Source organism: Alexandromys fortis, unplaced genomic scaffold, assembly GCF_014885135.2.
Source record: "Alexandromys fortis isolate MF-2015 unplaced genomic scaffold, M_Fortis_MF-2015_v1.1 scaffold_263, whole genome shotgun sequence".
In the NCBI taxonomy this organism is placed as follows: Eukaryota; Metazoa; Chordata; class Mammalia; order Rodentia; family Cricetidae; genus Alexandromys; species Alexandromys fortis.
The window spans coordinates 784,566-806,597 of NW_026068165.1; the positions used below are offsets into that span (position 1 = coordinate 784,566).

General features: G+C 49.0%; 1 protein-coding gene across 9 annotated transcripts in view; it reads left to right on the plus strand.

The window, feature by feature from the left end:
• The window catches only part of Ikzf4 (IKAROS family zinc finger 4), a 45,772-nt gene that overhangs the window by 14,202 nt on the left and 9,538 nt on the right, over positions 1 to 22,032 (plus strand). For 2 of the 9 annotated variants that reach the window (XM_050128068.1, XM_050128066.1), the window contains exons 2-6: positions 11,709 to 15,668; positions 17,419 to 17,512; positions 18,681 to 18,785; positions 20,120 to 20,380; positions 21,586 to 21,753. In XM_050128068.1, coding sequence (XP_049984025.1) covers positions 15,582 to 15,668; positions 17,419 to 17,512; positions 18,681 to 18,785; positions 20,120 to 20,380; positions 21,586 to 21,753 — 715 coding nt within the window. In that variant the 5' untranslated portion in view covers positions 11,709 to 15,581. Of the gene's footprint in view, positions 1 to 11,708; positions 15,669 to 17,418; positions 17,513 to 17,539; positions 18,538 to 18,680; positions 18,786 to 20,119; positions 20,381 to 21,585; positions 21,754 to 22,032 lie in introns of those variants that run through there. The other 7 variants (XM_050128067.1, XM_050128069.1, XM_050128070.1 and 4 more) reach the window with 7 other exon arrangements.

Sequence of the window (22,032 nt, forward strand, 5' to 3'; positions counted from 1 at the left end):
AATCAAGGCTAAGCATAATCAAAATAGAACTCCTTCTACGTGCTCAAGGTGTTGGCAAGGACTTTTAGTTTTGTCTCTTAGAATTCTGTCTCACACCACTAACCATATTCTACCGTGGGGGACTAGTTCTCAGAGTCCTGGGTCTAGCTTTTGTCTATATAGTCTTTTATTCTTCTGTTTTATTATTAATAAAGTTTCCAAGGCTCATGTGGCGTGGGGCATGCTTCAGTTCCTCAAGGACTGCTTAAAGAACGGTGGGGCCGAGCCAAGGACATACTTTGATTTCTTGGTGAGCAGTCAGCTGAAAACAGGAAAGATAAGAAATACAGAGAAAGATCATGCAGGGTGCCAGGAGGGCTCGCTCTCAAGGCCATTTCCAGATACGAGATCTGCCTAAGGCATCAGGTCCTATCTTGACCACTGATTGCCAGGGGACCACCTGGGGCTTCGCTCCAGGAAGCTCTAACCCCAATCCTTCAGCAGGCGAAAGCCAGCGCAGAGGCATTTTGTCACTACACGGCAGTCACTGCTGTGGACGTGGCAGAATTCTATCAGGGGACACCTGCAAGCCGGCTCAGCAGGTAGAAGTGTTTGCCGCTAAGCCTGACGCCCTGAGTTCAAGCCCTGGAGCCTACATGGTAGGAGGAGAAAACTGACTCTTAGGAGTCAGCTTACAGCATCCCCTCTTGTGCTGTGGCAGAAATGCCCGTGCACATACACACAAAACAAAAAATTTTAAAATAAAAAGATGAAAAACTGTAAAGATAGTCTCAGGGCTGGAGAGATGACTTAGCTGTTCTGAGCTCTGTCAGCTCTTCCTGATGACCTAAGTTTAGGTCCCAGCACCCACAGAGAGAGTTAACAGCCACCTGTCACTCCAGCTGCAGGGGGATATAACACCTCTGGTCTCAGGCACTGACACATAAGTAGACACATACATGTTTTTCTGAATTGTGTGAGGGTGTGGTATATGCATGTGAGTGCAGGCATGTGCGAAGGCCAGACGAGTTGGGTTTCCTGGAATTGTGGTTGCAGGTGGCTGGGATCTGTCTGATATGGGTGCTAGACACTCAGGTTTCTGCTTACCCATCTCTCCAGCCCCTCATATATATAATTTAAAATAAAAAATGGTCTTTTTAAAAATGAATTTATTTATTTTATCTTACGGGTGTTTTGCCTGCATGTCTGTGTGGTGTGTGCATGCAGTGCCTGAATAATCCAGAAGAGGGCAGCAGGTCCCCTGGAAGCGGAGTCAGCTGAGTGCTGGGAATCAAACCTAGGTCCTGTGGAAGAGTAGCCTGTGCTCTTGATCACTGAGCCATCTCTCCAGCCCCTAGAACATAACATATTCTTAAGAGGCTTACTTGGGACTGGAGTGAGTACTTGCATTCAAACCCCTAGGATCTATGTTTTAAAAAATTTAGAATAAACAAATCACCAGGTGAGATGGCTCAGTCCTAACCCCACCACTGGGAGACAGGGACAAGAGGATTCCCGAGGCTCATTGGCCAGCTACCCTAACTTCTTGCCCAGCTCCAGATCAACGAGAGGCACTGTCTCAAAAATCAGGGTACAGCTGAATCAAGGGGTGAAGGCACTTGCTGTCAAGCCAACATCATTTCACTTTTAGGGATCCTGCATAGAAGAAGGAATGGGCCAACTCCTTCAAGTTGTCCTCTGACCTCTACATGTGCCCCCACAACACACACACACACACACATGCACAGATAAATAGGAATGACAGCCAAAGTTGTCCTCGGCCTACCCAAGCAAGCACACATGCCCATGCCCAAGCGTACATACATGCCTAAGTGAGCACACATGCTCATGCCCAAGCGAGCACACATGCCCATGTCCAAACAAGCACACATGCCCATGCCCAAGCAAACACACATTCCCATGCCCAAGAGAGCACACATGCCCATGCCCAAGAGAGCACACATGCACATTCACCACACACATAAATAAGAATTAAAAAGGATTCTGCCATTGGGCAGTGGTGGCACACACCTTTAATCCCAGCACTTGGGAGGCAGAGGCAGACAGATCCCTCTAAGTTTGAGGCCAGCCTGGTTGACAAGAGTAGGTTCCAGGACAGCCAGGGCTGCTTCACAGAGAAACCCTGTCTTGAAAAACCAAAAGAAACAAACAAGCAAACAAAGGACTCTGTCTTGAAAACAAAAAATAAATAAATAAGAGGGCTGGAGAGATGGCTCAGTGGTTAAGAGCATTGCCTGCTCTTCCAAAGGTCCTGAGTTCAATTCCCAGCAACCACATGGTGGCTCACAACCATCTGTAAAGAGGTCTGATGCCCTCTTCTGGCCTGCAGACATACACACAGACAGAATATTGTATACAAAATAAATAAATAAATAAATAAATATTTTTAAAAAATTATTTGTTTGTGATTTATAAAAAAAAAAAGAAATAAGAACTAATCAAGCTCACATTGAGTTCCCCTGCTCTACTTTCTCTACCCCTCCAGGCTTACAGCTGAACAGTAGTGACCCTAAAGGGTTGTTCCATAAACATAGAGGCTGGATACTCAGAGGCATAGCCACAAGACTCAAAAGCGTCATGTCTTGTGCCCTTTACCCTGTGATTTTTTTTTATTTATTTTTTATTATATATACAATATTCTATCTGGCATGTGTGCCTGCAGGCCAGAAGAGGGCACCAGACCTCATTACAGATGGTTGTGAGCCACCATGTGGTTGCTGGGAATTGAACTCAGGACCTTTGGAAGAGCAGGCAATGCTCTTAACCACTGAGCCATCTCTCCAGCCCCTACCCTGTGATTTAAAGTAACTAGTTTGGCCTTTTTCCTTCGTTTCTTAAATTCCGAAATGAGATATGGATTGGGGGGGAGTTACAGTGGGAAGATTCCGTTCCTTCCAGTAAACCTGAGCTCTCTCTTCTGCAGTCTCCATGGCGAGGATAGGGAAGCAGAAGGAATGAGAGGCAAGATGCAGCCATCTGAGATCTAAAAGGAGACAGTGGGTGACAAGTCCCCCTGCCCTGGTGGTGTTTTTACACCCTCTGCTTCTTATTTTAAAGACTGGCTATTCCTAGCATGACCTGGGACTTTGCCCCTGCTGGCCTGCTCCTAAAGCGCTTGGATCCCGACTCGGAACTTCTTTACTGGTTTATACATAAACACACAGGAAGAGCCTGTTGAAGCTGGCTTTGCTCAGCCTGGAAAGGGGTGTGTGCAGTGATATTTCCTGTGTGCAGCCAACAACACAATACATTTGTCTACTTTTATCTCTGTCCTGTTCCGCTCCAGCCCGGTTCTGTGGAGCCCCCGTGGGAAGCAGAGCTAGCTTCAGCCTGTCTTTGCTCACAGTTCATTCTGTTGGGGAGGCACACACAGGGGAGGACAATGCTGTATGTCTGGTCTACTCAAGACTCTGGAAACTTGGTTTGAACTTGTTGAGAGCTACCAAACTCCACCGCAAACTCAGGTCCCAAGGGGAACCACAGAAAAGCCTCCACATCTCCCTGCTGCCCTTTGGAAGAAATAACCCAAAGTATAGCCTGTGGCCATCCCACCTGCCTGCCTTCCTGGTCCTTCCAGCTGCTTTTCTGCCCGTTAGACCACAAGGAGTGTGATTCAAATCCCCAAATTTTGATATCATTCCTTTAAACTGGATTCTCTGGCAGATTTGCTCATTGAAGATAACCTTACTATTTCAGCCTATTAAAGCTAGTCCATTGCAGGACAAAGTGGTTCATGCCTGTAAAATCCCAGAATTGGGATATGTTTGAGGCCAGCCTAGTCTTCATAGTGAGTCCTGGGATAGCCGTGGCTATAGAGTGAACCTCATCTGTAAACAAACAAACAAATAGGACCTGGTGACACACAGCCTGTATGTAACACCAGCATTTAGGAGGTGAGGGGGGGGATTAAGACTTCAAGCCTCCAGGCCAGCCGAGGGTACACAAAACCTTATCTCAAAAGTTTAACGAAAGACCACCAAAAAACCAGCCAGGTGGTTGCATTTAATCCTAACTCAGAAGCAGAAGGATCCCTGGGTTTGAGACCAGCCTGGTCTACAGAGCGAGTTCCAGGACAGCCAGGGCTACACAGAGAAATCCTGTCTCGAAAACCAAACAAGAACAACAATGTCAAGTTTGTTATTCCATGGAGAAAATTTTGTTTTCCCATATTGTTTTTCCTAAATAGTTAGAGCCATCGAGTATTTGGGGAACAGGAATGGTAGGGTGGACCTGCCCTAGGAAGTCAGACCTGGACTGACCTCACTGCCCCTTATTAGGAGTCAGTAGGGAGTTCTCTCTCGAAAGGATACCACTGTCAGCTGTTCCTGCTCACAGGTGGGAGGAAGTCAGTGCCGTGGAGGGCTTTGGTTATGTTGGCAAGTAATTCAGAACACGGTGAGAGGGCCCGTGAGATGCCTCTGTGGGTAAAAATGCTTACTGTCGAAGTTTGATGCCTGAGACCCACATGGTGGAAAGGGAGCCAGCTCCTACTGGCTATCCCTCTGACCCACATAGGCTCACCGCGGCCTCTCTCTCTCTCTCTCTCTCTCTCTCTCTCTCTCTCTCTCTCTCTCTCTCTCTCTCTCTCTCTGTCTCTCTCTGACACACACACACTCACCATACACAACACACTCCATACATGACGGGGGGCCAGGGAGGCTTGCCTGGCATGTCCGAAGACCAGGCTTTAGTCCGTAGCGTGGGGGGAGGGTTCCTCTCTTTCACCCTGAGATCACAGGACTGATATTCATCCCTTACAGAAGTACTTCCTTCTTAGCGGGGAGGAGGTGGGGAGACTGGCTCTTTCTAGTTGCTGCTCTGTATTCTAGTTGCACTGCAATTCACTGAGATGAACAATAATACACTACGCGCATCTCTCTCCATTGCAGCAATGAATTCTAATTGGTCTTAATAAAAACTCGGAGTCAGCTATCGGGGTGAAAGTGAAGGATCAGAGAAGCAGAGCGGCAGCCACTAGAGTTCTTGTCTCTACCAAGCCTGTCCTCAGGCTGACGGCCTAGACTGCAGCCTCAGACTGTTGCTCAGACTGCACTGAGCTCCTGTCTCCTCCCAATTTATATTCCTCTCTCTGCCCAGCCTTACCAGTCCTGTCTCCACCTCCCTACTGCTGGGATTAAAGGCATGTGAGTCCAAGTGCTGGGGTCTCCTTTGTGTGAGCTTTGTTCATCTTTTAGACAGGTTCAGTCTCCAAAGGTCCAGGGTAGCCTTGAACTAACAGACATCCCTCTGCCTCTGTCACCAGAATTCTGGGACCAGAGGTGTGTGCTGTTACTCCCTGGCCCCTAGTGGCTTAGCTCTGCACTCTGATCTTCAGACAAACTTTATCTGTTAAAACACAAACAGAAGGTCACTTCACTCCATCACTGTGTGGCATTGTGATTTTGCTTTGGTTTTGAATCAAGGTCTTGCTATGTAGCTCAGGCTGGCCCCCAGACTCATAGCACTTCTTTTGTCTCAGCCTTTCAAGTGTTGGAAACTCAGGGGTGTGCTGATGTGTGTGTACACGAGCGCACGTGTGTGCGTGTGTGTGCACGTGCGTGCGTGCGTGCGTGTGTGTGTGTGTGTGTGTGTGTGCGCGCGTGTATGGACAAGGCTTGCTTTGTAGTCCTAGTAATCACTATATTGTCCAGGCTGACCTAGACTCATGGCAATACTCTTGCCTCAGTCTCTCCCAAATGATGGATTACAGGTGTGTACCAGCAGGCCCAATGTATTCATGTTGCTTTAAACCATTTTCCTTCCCATTTGAGGTCTTTGAGCCAAGTTTATATTGGATTGCTATCTTCTCTTTCCATATACTACCTATAGCAGTACCTGGCAGGGTGTCTCAGGCAGGCTCTGCCTAAATTCACCCAGTTTCTCTAAGGAGACAGTTGCTTGCCTGCTGGCGTGGGGAGGAGGAGCTTTGAGGGGTGGCGAGTGGGAAAGCAGAGAGTCATGTGATGTGGGAGCTTTGGGCAAAGAGTAAAGTCCATCTACTGTTTGGCTCCTAGCTTTCGGAAAACAAATACCGAGTGCTGGGTGGTCGTGGCGCTCGCCTTTATCCCAGCACTCAGGAGGCAGAGGCAGACGGATCTCTGTGAGTCTGAGGCCAGCTTGGTCTACAAAGCAAATTCCAGGACAGGCTCCAAAGCTACAGAGAAACTCTGTGTTAAAAAAACAAAAACCAGGCCGGGCGGTGGTGGCGCACGCCTTTATCCCAGCACTGGGGAGGCAGAGGCAGGCAGATCTCTGTGAGTTCGAGACCAGCCTGGTCTACAAGAGCTAGTTCCAGGACAGGCTCCAAAACCAGAGAGAAACCCTGTCTCGGGGGAAAAGAAAAAAAAACAACAACAACAAAAAGAGAGAGAGAGAGAGAGAGAGAGAGAGAGAGAGAGAGAGAGAGAGAGAGAGAGAAATAGAGAGAAGAAAAGAGAAACCCTCTCTTACAAGGGTTTTTCTAAAAAAAAAATTATTTTTTTATTATTTTATTTATTTATTTTTGGTTTTTTTGAGACAGGGTTTCTCTGTAGCTTTGGAGCCTGTCCTGGAACTAGCTCTTGTAGACCAGGTTGGCCTCAAACTCACAGAGCTCTGCCTGCCTCTGCCTCCTGAGTGCTGGGATTATAGGCATGTGCCAGCACCGCTTGGCAAGAAAAAATTTTTTTAATGTATTTAATTATTTATTTGCTTACTTATTTATTTTGCTTTGCTTTGTTTTATATTGTTTGAGACAAAGTCTTCTGGAGCCCAGGGTGGCTGGCCTTAAACTCAGTGTTGTATCTGAGAATGACTTTAAACTTCCATCCTCCTGCCTCCATCTCCTGAGCGCTAGCTAAAATCACAGGTGAGCCACTGTGTCAGGAATTCAGCTCACAGCTTTGTGCAGGCTAGGCAAGCACTTCATCAACTGAGCTGTAGCCCCAGCCCTGGCCTAGCTTCTCAAAGGAAGCCATCCAGTGTAAAGGAAAGAGCGCACCTCAGGGACGCGGAGTGGTGAGTGTCTCCGTGGCTGTACTTGCAGAGGACCCAGCGCCTGCATTGGGTAGCACGCAATTGTAACTCCAGCTCCAGGAGAGTCCAGTGCTTCTGGCCTCCCAGGACACCTGCACTCACGTGCACGCGTGTGCACACACACTTTAAAAATAATAAAAACAAATAAATCTTTAAAGGAAGAGCGTGCCTCAGAGAACAGGAGAGTTGTGTTCTAACTCTAGTTTCAGTGTTGACGGACAAGCCTTGGGGCATCGGCTTAACTGCTTTAAGGCTCAGTTTTTCCAGACAGAAAACGGGAACAGCCTCTCCCTTCTGCACCAGGGAGGGGACATTTGAGGACAGTCATGCGTAACACTTTGATCTTTGTAGTTGTTTTTGAAAGAGATCCCAAAGGCCATTGGTGGAGTTGATGGTTTCTGAGCAGAGCCTGGTCTCCTGTGCCTTGGGATCTCTGACCACCTCGAGATTTGTGGTAGTTCCAAAGGGTGTGAGTTGTCTGACCGTGCACACTCCGATTCTTCTAATCATTGCCCCCTGGGGAAGTTTCAGCAACCACTTAGACTCGTGGTGGCTCGTTGGAACTGGAAACGCAGCTCAGAACCGTGGCTTGTTTTAAAATTCTGGTTCCAAAGTTCAGACCATCCCAGGAGGTCAAGACAAGAGGAGTTGGAAATAATCTTAGAATTGTTCCCACACCGCCAGGATCCCTAAGGTTGATGCTAGGAACCTCTGGTGAGATGAAAGGGAGAATTGCTTTGCAAGAGTAAACACAGCCTGCATTTCGTGCTTTAGCAGAAGGTAGGGGCAGGAAAGCAGACGCTTCTCCCTGTGAGCCCGACCGCGTTCCCTTAAGATAACATGACTAACCCACGCCGTCATCTACCTGTGCTCGTGAAACCTTTCCCCGACCCTGGTGCATCGCAGGTTGTTTCCAAGCTTCGGTTCACTTTCATTTCTACAGAGCTGCCCCTGAGGCTTTTATCTCTACTAGGAGAGTGGCAAAGCAATTTGGGATGTATATAAATTTCCTGGGGCTGGAGAGGTGGCCCAGTGGTTAGAGTACTGACTGCTCTTCCAGAAGATATGAGTTCGATTCCCAGCACCCACATAACAGCTCACAACTGTCTGTGACTCCAAGATCTAACGCCCTCACACAGACATACATATAGGCAAAAGAACAATACACATAAAATAAAGATAAATAAATTATATTTAAAAATAAAGTTCCACCACATAGATTATTTTAAAGATGCATTTATTTCATTATATGCATATGTGTGCTTACGTGTATGTAAAGTACACCGTGTGTGTGCAGTGCCCCTGGAGTTCCAAGGAGGACATCTGGGTTTTCTTTGGGGATTTTATTTTTATTTTATATGTAAGAGTGTTTGCCTAGATGAATGTCTGCGCTCCGTGTGTGCAGTGCCCACAGAGGCTGGAGGAGAGCATGCGATTCATGGGACTAGAATCACAGACAGCTTTGAGCAGCTATGCAAACACTGGGGATTAAGCCCAGGTCCTCTGGAAGAGCAACCAGGGCTCTTAACCACAGAGCCATCTCTCCAGCCCCAAGATCTTTTTCTATAGCATTTCTCTGTGTAGCACTGGCTGTCCTGGAACTCCAATTGTAGACCAGGCTGGCCTCAAACTCACAGAGATCTGCCTGCCTCTGTCTCTTGAGTGCTGGGATTAAAGGTATGTGCTACCACCTCCCAGTTTTCTCTCTCTCTCTCTCTCTCTCTCTCTCTCTCTCTCTCTCTCTCTCTCTTTCTCTTCCCCCCCCCCCCAACAGGGTCTTACTATATAGCCTAGAACTAGATTTCATACACCAGGCTAGCCTTGAAATAAGAGACCCATTTATTTTTGTCTCCCAAGTGCTGGGATCACAGGCATAAACCACCATGCCTACCTCTAAATATAATTTTTTCTTGTCCTCCTCCCAAGGACTCCACTGCAATAAATTATCACCTTGATTGTTTAATACTCTGCTATTTAATTTCTCAAAAACAAACTAGCATGCATTTTAAAATTCTCTCTCACCAGGCGGTGGTGGCCCACACCTTTAATCCCAGGACCCAGAAGACAAAGGCAGGCAGATCTCTGTGAGTTCAAAGCTAGCCTGGTCTACGTCTTGAGTTCTAAGACAGCTAGGGCTACACAGAAAAAAACAAAATCAAATCAAAACAAAAACCAACTCTTTCTTTCTTAATTATTTATTTTTTGAGACAGGATTTCATGTAGCCCAAGCTGGCCTCATACTCACTATGTAGCTGAGGTTAGTCTTGAACCCCTGATCCTCCTCCTTCTTCTTCCTAAGTGTTAACAGATGTATGCACTTTTTTTTCTTTAAAATAAACATAGTGGGGCTGGAGAAATGGTTCAGAGGTTAAGAGCAATTATTGTGTTCAGTCCCAAAGCCCACATGTTGGCTCATAAACATCTGTAACTCCGGTTTTGGGTGATTCACTGCCCTCTTCTGGCCTTCTCAGATACTGCACCCATGTGGTGCAAATACATACATACTGGCATAACACTCATACACACCAAATCAAAATTTAAACATATTTTTAAAAATTAAAAAGAGCCAGGCAGTGGTGGTGCACACTTTTAATCCCAGCACTCAGGAGGCAGAGGCAGGTGGATCTCTGTGAGTTCGAGACCAGCCTGGTCTACAGAGCTAGTTCCAGGACAGGCTTGAAAGTTATAGAGAAACCCTGTCTCAAAAAACAAGACAAAAAGAAAGAAAGAGAGAAAGAAAGAAAGAGAGAGAGAGAGAAGTTAAAAAGAAGCCAGGAGGCAGTGGTAGAGGGGTAGATGCTTTTAATCCCAGCACTTGGTAGGAAGAGACGGGTGAGGTGGGGGTTCTCTGTGAATTCGAGCCAACCTGATCTACAGCTCAAGTTCCAGGACAGCTAGGGCTACACAAAGAAATTTTATCTTGAAAAACAAACAAACAAAAATAAATGAATAATTTAAAAATAAAATAAATTGGGCGGTGGTAGTGCATGCCTTTAAACCCAGCACTTGGGAGGCAGGGACAGGTGAAGCTCTGTGAGTTTGAGACCAGCCTGGTCTACAGAGCTAGTTCCAGGACAGGCTCCAAAGCCACAGAGAAACCCTGTCTCAAAAAACCAAAAAAATAAATAAATAAATAAATAAATAAAAGCTGGGCGATGGTGGCGCACGCCTTTAATCCCAGCACTCGGGAGGCAGAGGCAGGCGGATCTCTGTGGGTTCAAGACCAGCCTGGTCTACAGAGCTAGTTCCAGGACAGGCTCCAAAGCCACAGAGAAACCCTGTCTCGAAAAACCAAAAAAATAAAAAAAAAGAAACCCTGTCTTGAAAAACAAAAACAAACAAAAAAAATAGAATAAACATCAACCGGAGGTGGGGGGGCTGGAGAGATGGCTCAAAGGTTAAGAGCATTGCCTGCTCTTCCAAAGGTCCTGAGTTCAATTCCCAGCAACCACATGGTGGCTCACAACCATCTGTAATGAGGTCTGGTGCCCTCTTCTGGCCTGCAACACACAGACAGAATATTGTATACATAATAAATAAATAAATATGAATAGGAAAACCTCTTACTCTGTATGAGACAATAGCAAAGGGGCCTGAGGTGTACGATCTCACACACCACAGTCTCCACACTGTGAAAACACACACACACACAAAAAAAACCCATCAACCAGGGAAAGCCTAGGCATGGGAGTCAGGTGTGGTGATGCAGGACTTTAATTCAGCTCTTGGGAGACAGAGACAGGCAGATCTCTATGAGTTTGAGGCCAGCCTGAAGCCTGGTCTATATAGAAAGTTCCAGGACAGCCAGAGTTATATCGAAAGCCTGTAAGTTTAGGCATGGGGCATAGAGGTGGTACAGCGTTTGCCTAGCATGGGTGAGGCCATGGATTTGATCTTCAGTACACGTAGATAAAATGTTTATTATACCTTCAACAGAGTTGTCAGTGAATCTTGAGGGGGGCTTCTCTCCTGTCCCCTACCTTCTGCTACACACACCCCAAAAGAAAAATACCTATAAATAACTGAGTTTGGCTTTTTCCCCCTACCTAAATCTCATTACATAGTCCAGGCTGACCTGGAACCCAGGATCCTGTAGCCCTCGCCTCCTAGTGTAGGCATTGCAGGCACCCATGGTCCATCCGACTCAGCTTCTTTTCCCTCCTACCCTTTAGCTGAAGTCTGCCCCTTCTGCCACGCTGTTTCTTTGCTTCTCTAGGGCAGAACTGTAACCCACTGAAGAGCAAGGGCACACCCCAAAATCCAGAGCCACTCAGCTAACATGACTGTGTCTATCTCAGAGGCTTAAGAGTCCTAAAGAACTTACAAGGCAGAGACAGGCATGCATACAGTGAGCTCCAGGCCAGCCAGGGCTGCGAGTCTCAGCGAATAGATAGATAGATAGATCGATCGATCGATCGATCGATAGATAGATAGATAGATAGATAGATAGATAGATAGATAGATAGATAAAACGTGAGCTGAAGGAAATCTCTGCGTTTATAAGTCAGGATGCATTGTCTACTTCCCAGGACCAAAAAAAAAAAAAAAAACCCAACCAAAAAAAAAACAGTTTTTGTTCTGTCCCTTTAGATTTATTTATTCCGAAATGTAAAAAACAAAAACAAACAAGCAAAAAAAGCACCTCATCCTTCCCCATCTATGGCTCTAACAGCCAGTCTCTCCTCTTTCAACAGGATCTTTTTAGGATGGACATAGAAGACTGCAATGGCCGCTCCTATATGTCTGGTATGCCTACTGTGTGTTCCGTTCGGATGGGCGTGGGAGCAGACACTGTCCTGTGGATGAAGGCAGAGAGCCTTCAGCCCCCGCACACGACTTCTCCTTGACTAAATGTCAGTCGCAGCTGCCCCTCAGGGCGGCCGTGCTTGGAGGTAGTGTGCAATCCCCTGTGGTCTTATATTCCTAATGGTGGTTCTTTTCTGTACCGTGGAGAGGGAACGGAATAAAGATGGGGACTATAAAATGGACGATCCAGAGCAATTGGGTGGGAGGAAAATGTGGTTCTTTCTCCTGTGTTATAAGGTCACCAGAACAGAATTCTGTCCCATCCAAGTAGAGTGGACCATCTTCAAAAGCCTTAAAGTGGGCTGGGCAGTGGTGGCGCTTGCCTTTAATCCCAGCACTCAGGAGGCAGAGGTAGATGTATCTCTCTGTGAGTTCGAGGCCAGCCTGGCCTACAGAGCAAGTTCCAGGACAGGCTCCAAAGCTATACAGAGAAACCCTGTCTCAAAAAACCAAAGAAAGAAAAGAAAAAAGAAAAATATTGGCGAGGCAGTGATGGCACCACACTCCTTTAATCCCAGCATTTGGGAGGCAGAGGCAGGCGAATCTCTGTGAGTTCAAGCCAGCTTGGCCTACAAAGCGAGTTCCAGGACAGTCAAGGCTACACTGAGAAACCCTGTCTCAAAAAACCACCATAATATTTGTATGGGTGTGTGTATACACATATATATGTGTATATGTACTATCACATATATATATGTCTTATATACATATATATTAACTTTTAGAGTCTCAGGATCAAAGAAACAGGTATGGTATGATATGGTATCATGCAGCTATAATTCTAGTATTTGGTTAACACAAGATCATGAGTTCTGAATCATCCAGAATTGTGAGCCAAGATCCTAACTAAAGTTAAAAATAAAATGGCTGAGCCTGGCAAGGTGGAGCAGAAGCAGGCAGATATCTATAAGTTCAAGGCCAGCCTGGTCTGCACAAGCAGTTCCAGGCCAGCCAAGGGTGTATCACAGCCCTTACCTGAAAGCATCAGCAACCAGCGACTGTGGTAGCCATGATCTCAGCACCCAGGAGCTAGACGTAGGAGGTTCATGAACTCAAGGCTTACACTGCATATTAAGAGCAGGTCTCAGCCGGGCGGTGGTGGCGCACGCCTTTAATCCCAGGAGTCAGAACACAGAGTCAGGCGGATTCTGTGAGTTCGAGGCCAGTCTGGTCTACAGAATGAGTTCCAGGATAGGCTCCAAAGCTTCACAGAGAAACCTTGTCTTGAAAAACCAAAGCAAACTAAACAAACAAACAAAAATCTGTCTCAATAAAAGAAGTCCAGATACTACTGTGGAAATGAACTATAAGGTGTTTTTACTAATTTTGTTTAAAGTGGAACCAATGGAGGGATTGTTGACCTGCACTGATGGAAATAGCAAAGTCAGTCAGACACACCTAAGACCCATGGTCCTCATCTGGGCAATCACAGAGTCAGTCAGACACACCTAAGACCCATGGTCCTCATCTGGGCAATCACAGAGCCAGTCAGACACACCTAAAACCCATGGTCCTCATCTGGGCAATCACAGAAAGATGCTGATTCCTGGATGTAAACTGGATTAGGTACAGGCATGCAGTGCTTGCCGCATGCTGGGCAGAATGACACAGTTCAGATGGGCTGATTCAATTGAAAGAGGCCCTTCAGACCTGGTGGTGTTAGCTTATCACAGCACTTGGGAGGCAGAGGCAGGCGGATCTCTGTGAGTTTGAGGCCATCCTGGTCTACAGAGCTAGTTCCTGGACAAGTAGGGCTACAGAGAAACCTGTCTCAAAACCAAAAAAAAAAAAGGAAGGAAAGAAGAAAGGCCCTTCTGAGGAACTAGCAAATTCTCCCACCTCTGGTTTGGTCAAGTCTATACTACTGAGCAAAAAGAGCATGGAGCATTTAGCGATGAATGGTTACCATCAGATGGATAAAACCCAATTCCTGCCGTATGGTAGGCAATGAGAAGCTGGGGAGCAGGCAGGGGACATGCCCCATGGGCTCTGCCCAGTGAGCAGTGTTTCTGGAGAACGGTGGACACCAGCAGGGAATTGTGGGATCATTTGCTTCGCTGCACCAGGAAACCTAGCTTTCCTTGCTTAAGGTGGTTGACATTGCTTAGCTGAGAAGTGGCCTCTGCACAGAAGGTTTGTGAGTAAGAAGCCCAAACCATGGCGCCTGTGTGTTTTGAGAACTCTAGATGTCAGTAGCTACCCTCTGAAAAGTCAGGGCAGGACTGACATTAAGTCTAAAGAGTGCCCCCTTCAGGGCTAGACAGGGCCAAGATGGAGCAACTGAGGTATCTAAGAACCCATTACTGATCCCCACCCCTCCCAGGCTGATCCAGAAACAGAGGGCTGCCTCCCCCCCCCCCCCATGTCTAGCCTTTAACCGACCCCTTCTTGGGTCATCATAGCTCTGCCTGCGGGTAGATGGATTTCCTTACTGGCCACCCTGATAAACGGGGAGTTCTCCTGTTCTTCAGGGATTTTTATCACCTCACAGAACCTACTGAAAGCCCCTGCCCCCTTCCTTTCTAAAGGTACAGATAATTCCCATGGGGAGGAGGGGGAGGAAAGCAAGATTTACTGCACAGATTCCCACCCTACCCCCACAACCCCCAAACCAGAAACTGAGTTGCCGAAATCAAGCAAGCAGCTGAGGTCTGAGGGAACAGTACTTGCCCTGAGTATCTTGGTGCTGGACAACATTTCAGGAGAACCTGAGGAGGGAAGGATGCAAGGATTGGTAACCCAAAGTTTCATGGCCCCTCCCACCCCCAGATTCTTGGAATCAGAAAATCCAGTCTTCCAAAGTAGGTCAGTTCAGTAGTGAGCAGTTTCTCTGGAAGGGAAGGGAGCAAGGACTTTATCCTGAAAGAGGACAGATTCATCCAGGACTCCAGCGGCTGGAGCCCCAGGGGCACAGGAGGGAGGAGAGGCAGGGAGACGGAACCAGGGAACCAGCGATCAAAAAGAGCTCAGGGTCACAGATCTCCACTAGCCAGGCTAGACTGTGATGCTGAGGGCGGAGGGGGGCCCGGGTGGGATTGTCAAGAGGAGGAGGAGATGGACAGGAGACTGAGTTTGCTGTTGGGGGTGGGAGGGGTGGAGTTTTCTGCCACTTCTAGAGCCTGGAGGCTGCCCCTGTGTCCTGGGCCCCATGACCTCTGGGGCCTTGGCTTCCCTAGCTGGCAGAGGATTGGGCCTTCCCTGGGACACCCCCCCCCCTTCCTCGTCCCCACAAGCCTGCCTCTTCTCTCTCTCTCTCTCTCTCTCTCTCTCTCTCTCTCTCTCTCTCTCACACACACACACACACACACACACACACACTTGCCTCCCTCTCAAGCATTTGTTGTGCAGTCCCTCTTTGTCTCCTGGGCAGGAGGGCAAACACATCTGCCTCCCCTCCTTGTGTGCCTCCACTCCCGCCCCTCCACTGTCTTAGAAAAGAAATGTTGTAGCCTAGCATCCCCACCACCACCACACACACTTGTACATTTTCTCCTGCCCCCTCCCCAAGCACATCCACGCCTCTCTCTCTCCAACACACACACACACACACACACACACACACACACACACACACACACGCCAGGCTCTTAGCACATACACCCTGGGCTGAGCGGTTCTTGCCGGCTGCAGCCGTGGGCCCCTGCTCACCGTGCGGCTGCCACTGCCTGCGAAATGACGGCGGTTCCCCTCACTTCCAGGAATCCACGCTTCCTGGAAGGTGAGTGGCTGGGCTCACCCCTGCCTGCCACCGAGACGCAGACATGCACACACCACCCGCACTCCCTCGCCGTTTCCAAGGCGGCGGCCGCGTTCGCACCCCAGGGTCTCACCGGCAAGGGAAGGATAATGTAAGTTCAGGCAGAAGGCGGCTAGCGGAGGGGGGAGGGGGGTGATGGGGCTAGGGAGCCAATTCAGTAACAACTCCCAAGCCTGAGGAGAGGGAAAGGATGGGAGCTGTGTGTGTAGCGGGGGAGGGGGCGTTCCTCCTTGCACTTGGGGAGGATGGGAAAGGGTGTTTGGTGTTGCTAAGCGAAGACGGTGACTTGGACAGTGGGAGCTTGTGGTGACATCTTGGCTAGGCCTTGGGGACAGAGGTAGAGCAGTCAGGGGTGGAATGCCGAAACAGGCCTGGGTGGGAACGGAGAGTAGAAAGACCTGAGGTGAGGAAGAGGAGCTTTGACAGCAGATGCTTCATCCTGGAACAGAGGTGTGAGGGGCCTCAGCCTCCTGCCCACAATAGAGCCGAGGATGGATGTCTTTCTTTGCTCATGTCCTCACTGGTCCCTGAGAGCAGGCTAGCATCCTGCCACCTGGAGCCCATGGTCAAGAAGAGAAAGCAGGAAGATGAGGTCCCTTCCAGAGAGGTGCCGAGGCTTGCCAGGCTCCAGGCTATTCCCCAGGGGCAACCACTCAAGGGATGCAGAAGAGGGCTGGTCTCCTTCGGTGTGTGAGATGCATTTAGCTGGTAGACTGCTTCCCGATCCCTTCCCTCCCTCTTTTCTGCCCTTTCCCCACCTCCTAGCTGCTCTGATGTGAACCTCACAATTTAGCTTTGCTCCCTGGGGGTTTCACCAATCCATGATGGCTTTGACCAAGAAAATGTCTCTGATACCTGAGAGCAGCCTCAATTCTTGGCTTTGACAGTCTGAGATTTCTTGGAAGTCCCAGGCATTTGAAATTCCCTCACTGGGGTTTCTGGGGCTGAGAGGTTTGGGAACTGATGAGTTTCCCAAATCTGACTTTTGTCCCTGTCAACCCTCAGGCTAAAAATCTAAATCCCTGGAGCCCCACAAAGACCTTCTGGCCTTTGACACAGATTCCAATTCTGTCTTAGATTTTAGTGCCTTGAAAATAGACTTGAGTCTCTCTCCCCTCTCACCTTTATCCTAGGGATGACACCAGCATCAAAGAGCCTCTGTGATTACTGGTGCGCCTCGAGGCTCCTGCATTCCCTCCTGTTTCCAGCCCTTCACTGGGAGGGCCACAAAGAATGCTTTCCTCTCAGTCCCCAAGTATCCCCCAGCTAGCTAGCCCCTAGGCTCAGAGGCAACCTCAGCTCCAGGAGGAGGCGGGGACCAATATGGATCTCCAAGAGGCTCCCTCATCACTTAGGACCAAGGTTTTAACAGGTCCCTCCTTACCCATGTTGAGTGATCTGGAGCAAGCCAGCACCAGCCTTTGGAAAGGAGTGAGAGGCCGGGTGTGGTGCATGTCTGTCATCCCAGCGCTTCGGGGGAGGCCGAGGCAGGAGGACCGTGACTTAGCCGTTTCCAGCCTGTCTAGCCTTCCAACAGCAGTAAACTCAGTTGAAAGGGCACGTGTTAAAACTGGGCCTGAATTGACAATGGTTCGGGGCTGCTCACATCATGGTTTATGTCTGGTGCTGGCTTCAGGCAACTTTTAAAGAAAACCATTATTCGCCTAAGGAGCCTCAGCTGGGGAAAGTCGGACTCAAGCCATACGGCTTTTTCTGTGGCTGGTGAACAGGGTTCCTCGGGCTTCCGTGGGCTAGAATGGGGAAGGGGACTTTAGGAAAAGATGTGAATGGGGAAATGGTCCCAAAGTCCTGAGTGGTTGTTTTCTTCCCACTAACCAAAGCTGGAGAGGGATCCCTCAGGAGGGTGTGTTCCGGATTTCTTGCCTCAGGCCCAGGACTCCAACCATTTTATAATGGAATCTTTATTTTGTGAAAGTAAGTATGGGCATAGTCGGGAAGCGGGGTAAAGCGCTAACCTAGGTGGATTTTAGGGATGAATTTTAGGGTCTCTCTCTCTCTCTTTCTCTCTCTCTTCCATGTTTAGGCCTTTGTGCATATACCCATGCATGTTTATATTAGCAGATAATATAGACGGCTGTGATGTTTGCCCCAGTAGGTATGTTCTCTTTATGTGTATCTACCTATGTGATCTGTGTTTGTGTGTTTCTCTACATGTGTTTTTATTTCACGCACATATTTGTGCAGAGAATTGTGGGGAGGGGGTAGTTTTGAAGACAGTCATGTTTTCCAGGTATGTTATCAGATGTTTAAAAGACGTTAATTGCAAAAGGCATTTTTATAAAGTATTTGGTCAACAAGTTGAAATGGATGCATTTAGGATCATCAGTATTTAGTTGTCAAGAGAACATGAAATGGTAAAGATGGGATCAGTCTCTGATCAGCTAGAAAACTTTCTAGATTCCTCAAAGTTGATCCTGACTCACCCCCAGTAGGTAGGAGCTGGCCAAGCCTTGGCCAAGGACTCAGCACTCTTGTCAGTGGCTCCACCCCAACTTAGGCAGGTAGTGAACTTCTTCTGCATGTCCTAATCCAAAGAATTAAAGCGATACTATGGCCCCTGTTTCATCAGGTGGTCACAAAACATGAAGGAGAACGTGCGTTCTGAGCTCACAGACTAAGCCTGGCATAAGGATATACTCACTAGGTTAACGAGCGTTATCCTCAGGTTCTAGATAGTTCTAGATGCCCCCTGCAGGTTCCAAAGCTGCTACTGGGAGCCTCAGAGAGAGCAATAGGAAAGAATGTCCCATGCCGCCTTCTCGTCGGGTTCCTGTTCTCTGTTCTGCCCTGGCCCGCCCAGCCCTGGCCCCGCTTCCTGCAGAGTTAGGGCAGCGGGTGATGCTCTTCCCCCTCAGGCACAGATAAAGGTAGGGTAGGCCAGACTGCTGAGTTCACGGAAGTCACGGGCACCACTGGGCACCAGGCCTCTGGGGCACAAGGTAGGGTACTCCTGTTCGGCCTACCTTGTACGTGGCTATATAATAAATGCTTGCGATAGTTAACTGGAGCTTTTTAAAGATTAGTTCGTAGACTGTAACGGCTCCAGCCCAAACTTTACCTGAGATCTGTTCTCTCCTCCAAGGTAGCGGGGACTCATCTCTGGAGAAGGAGTTCCTCGGGGCCCCAGTGGGGCCCTCGGTGAGCACCCCAAACAGCCAGCACTCTTCGCCCAGCCGCTCACTCAGTGGTAAGTGTGACCCTCTCTCCACTCCTGGCACTGGGTGGCTGCAGTTTTGTTTGGCCCTCAACTTGCCTTCTCCTGGCCACTGTTTCCCCATCATCTCCTGCTTCCGTGCGCGGGGACTCAAGTGGGAAGGAGCCCGGTGCCTGCTGTTCTCCTAGCTTCTGAAAGAGTAAACGGCTAATGTCAGACCGGGGTGAAACTAAAAGACGCATGGGTAACATTAAGATAAAGGTTCCAGCAGGCACGGAGGCTCACGCCTTTAGTCCCTGCCCTTGGCAGGCAGAGGCAGGTGGCTCTCTGAGTTCAAGGCTAGCCTTGTCTACAGAGCGCTTTCCAGGACAGTCAAGGATACACAGAGAAACACTGGGGGGGGGGCAGGGGTGTGGAGGGGGGAATAATGGTTCCAAAGAAAAATTCTGGAACTGGAGACAGAAGTGGCCATTGGGTAGGGAGAGGTAGAAAATGAACCGTACCAAGATTCCCCCCCCTCCTATCCCTCTCCTGCCAAGCAAGATCCCCCCCCAATGCCCCTCCCCAGCTGGCCCTAGATCTGTGACATTCTCTAAATGGTTGAAATAGCCAAGAATGTAGGTCAGAGCGAGTGCCAAAGCTCTTCCCGCGTCCCCTGTCCCCTCAGGTTCCTAGGGAGAGGCATGGAGGTATGGAGTTCGGTCTCATAGGGGACGATAAGCCACAGCCGTCTTCAGTTCTGCTCAGGTGGCCTGCTGTCCCCTCAGCCTCCCCAGGGCCACTTTCCCGCCACTGTCACTCGCTGGCTTCCTGCCCGAGGCCAACCCAGGCATCTTTCTTTCTTTCTTTCTTTCTTTCTCTTTTCTTTTCTTTTTTCTCCTTTTTCTTTTTCAGACAGGGTCTTGCCATGTAGCCCTGGCTGACCTGGAACTCACTATGTAGACCAGGCTGGCCTTAAATTTACACAGATCCACCCGGCTCTGCCTCCCGAGTGCTGGGACTAAAGGCATGTGCCACCACCACCCAACCAAACATCTTTCTTAATGACAAGAGAATGCAGGCAGAGTTCCTCTAAGTCATCTCTTCTGCCCGCTGACAGAGATACCCTGTGTATTCCTCTCTCTCTCTCTCTTTTTTTTTTCTTTTAAACTCTAGTTGCCTGGTGGGTGGTAGGTGGGGAAGACTGTTTCCAGTTCAGGTGAGTTCTGGAACGACACCTGACATAATAAATAGGCAAGTGCCCTTCCTAACACTGTAAGTCTCTGAGTCTGCAGTCTCCCTGTTGACCTGTCAAAGTGTCATTCTGCCCTGGAAGTGGCTGTCCCTCTGCCTGTCCCTATTCTAAACGTCAGTCCCCTGACCCCCAGCCAACTCCATCAAGGTGGAGATGTACAGCGATGAGGAGTCGAGCCGACTGCTGGGGCCAGACGAGCGGCTCCTGGATAAGGATGACAGCGTGATTGTGGAGGACTCCTTGTCAGAGCCCCTGGGCTACTGCGATGGAAGTGGACCAGAGCCTCACTCCCCTGGTGGCATCCGGCTGCCCAATGGCAAGCTCAAGTGTGATGTCTGTGGCATGGTCTGTATCGGCCCCAACGTGCTCATGGTTCACAAGCGCAGCCACACGGGTGAGTGAGCGGGAGGGTGAGGCCGGGGCTACGAGGCAGAGGGGCGCAAAGGGGCACTAGGACATTGGTAGGGAGGAGTTGAAGAGACCAGACCGGCCGCAGGGGTGGGGGTGACTCAGGAGCATGTTTTCTAGATGACAAAGGAGAGAAAGGGATGTGAACCCTTCAGAACATCTGTACCTTCCTGGCCCTTCCCTTCAGCCGTTGTGACAAAGAAGCTACTCCTCTGCTCAGGATGGAGAGACAGTGGGCATTGGGCCTCTAGAAGGATTCCTGACGCTTCAGTATAGATCAGGGGTGGGGGGGCGCATGTTTAAGGCCTTGTGATTGATCAAAAAATGTTTGTAGACGTCGGGGAGAACTGCCCATAGTCAGTCCAAGAGGGACAGAGTTCCAGGGCCTTCTCATCTCATGATTTAAAAGGCGGTGTCGCAGGGAGCCTCTGCTTACCCTCCTCAGACTGTGAACTCCCTGGACAACTGGACTCTGAACTGATAAGCTTAAATAATTGTTTTTTATCAGTAAAAGATGAGGAGTCGGATATTGGGGTAACAACCTGAAGGATCAGAGAAGCTGTGGAAAAGCCACCAACCAGTCCCTAGTCACCTCCTAGCAATGTCTGACTCCCCATCTTTTTTCTTCCTTCTTTTTTTTTAACTGATTTTTATCGAACTCTACATTTTTCTCTGGACTCCTGATCTTTTACCGATAAAGAATCATTAGTTGGCCAGGCGGTGATGGTCAGGAGGCAGAGGCAGGCAGATCTCTGGGAGTTCAAGGCCAGTCTGGTCTGCAGAGCAAGTTCCAGGACAACTAGGGCTGTTACACAGAGAAACCCTGTCTTGAAAAACCAAAAGAGAAAGAGAGAGCGAGAGCGAGAGCGAGAGCGAGAGCGAGAGCGAGAGCGAGAGCGAGAGAGAGAGAGAGAGAGAGAGAGAGAGAGAGAAAGAATAATTACTTAAATGCTTCGCGGAGTATTTGGGTACCAGTCTTTCGGCAGGTCTTCTAGACTCTGCTCTGCTTTCACACCACACACCTGTAATCCACACCTTTCCAGGGTAAGAGGGCCCCAGGTACCTGACCTCTGTACAGTAGGCCTGGTTTGTGTGACACTCACTGCCCTCCACAGTGTGCTCAGAGAACTTTCCCTTCTCCCTTGGACACACCTCAAGCCAGTCCCCTGGAACCTGTTCTTCCCCCTGCAGGGGAAAGGCCTTTCCACTGTAACCAGTGCGGGGCCTCCTTCACACAGAAGGGGAATCTGCTGCGCCACATCAAGCTGCACTCCGGCGAGAAGCCTTTCAAATGTCCCTTCTGCAACTACGCCTGCCGCCGGCGTGATGCACTCACCGGCCACCTCCGCACACACTCAGGTCAGTGGCTTTCCAGCCGGAGCAAAGAGAGGGGCACCCAGCATGCTCAGAAAAGAGCTTCAAGCCCGCTCTGCCCTGGAGAAGGACAATGTCTTTCACTGAGGGCTGGGAGCACTCACGGAGCACTGCCAGCGCAGATAGCTGACTCAGGAGGAATTTGTGGGGCTCTTCACTGGTTTTTTTTGTTTGTTTATTTGTTTTGTTTTGTTTTTCCAGACAGGGTTTCTCTGTATAGCCCTAGCTGAGCTGGCCTTGAACTCACTGAGACCCTCCTGCCTC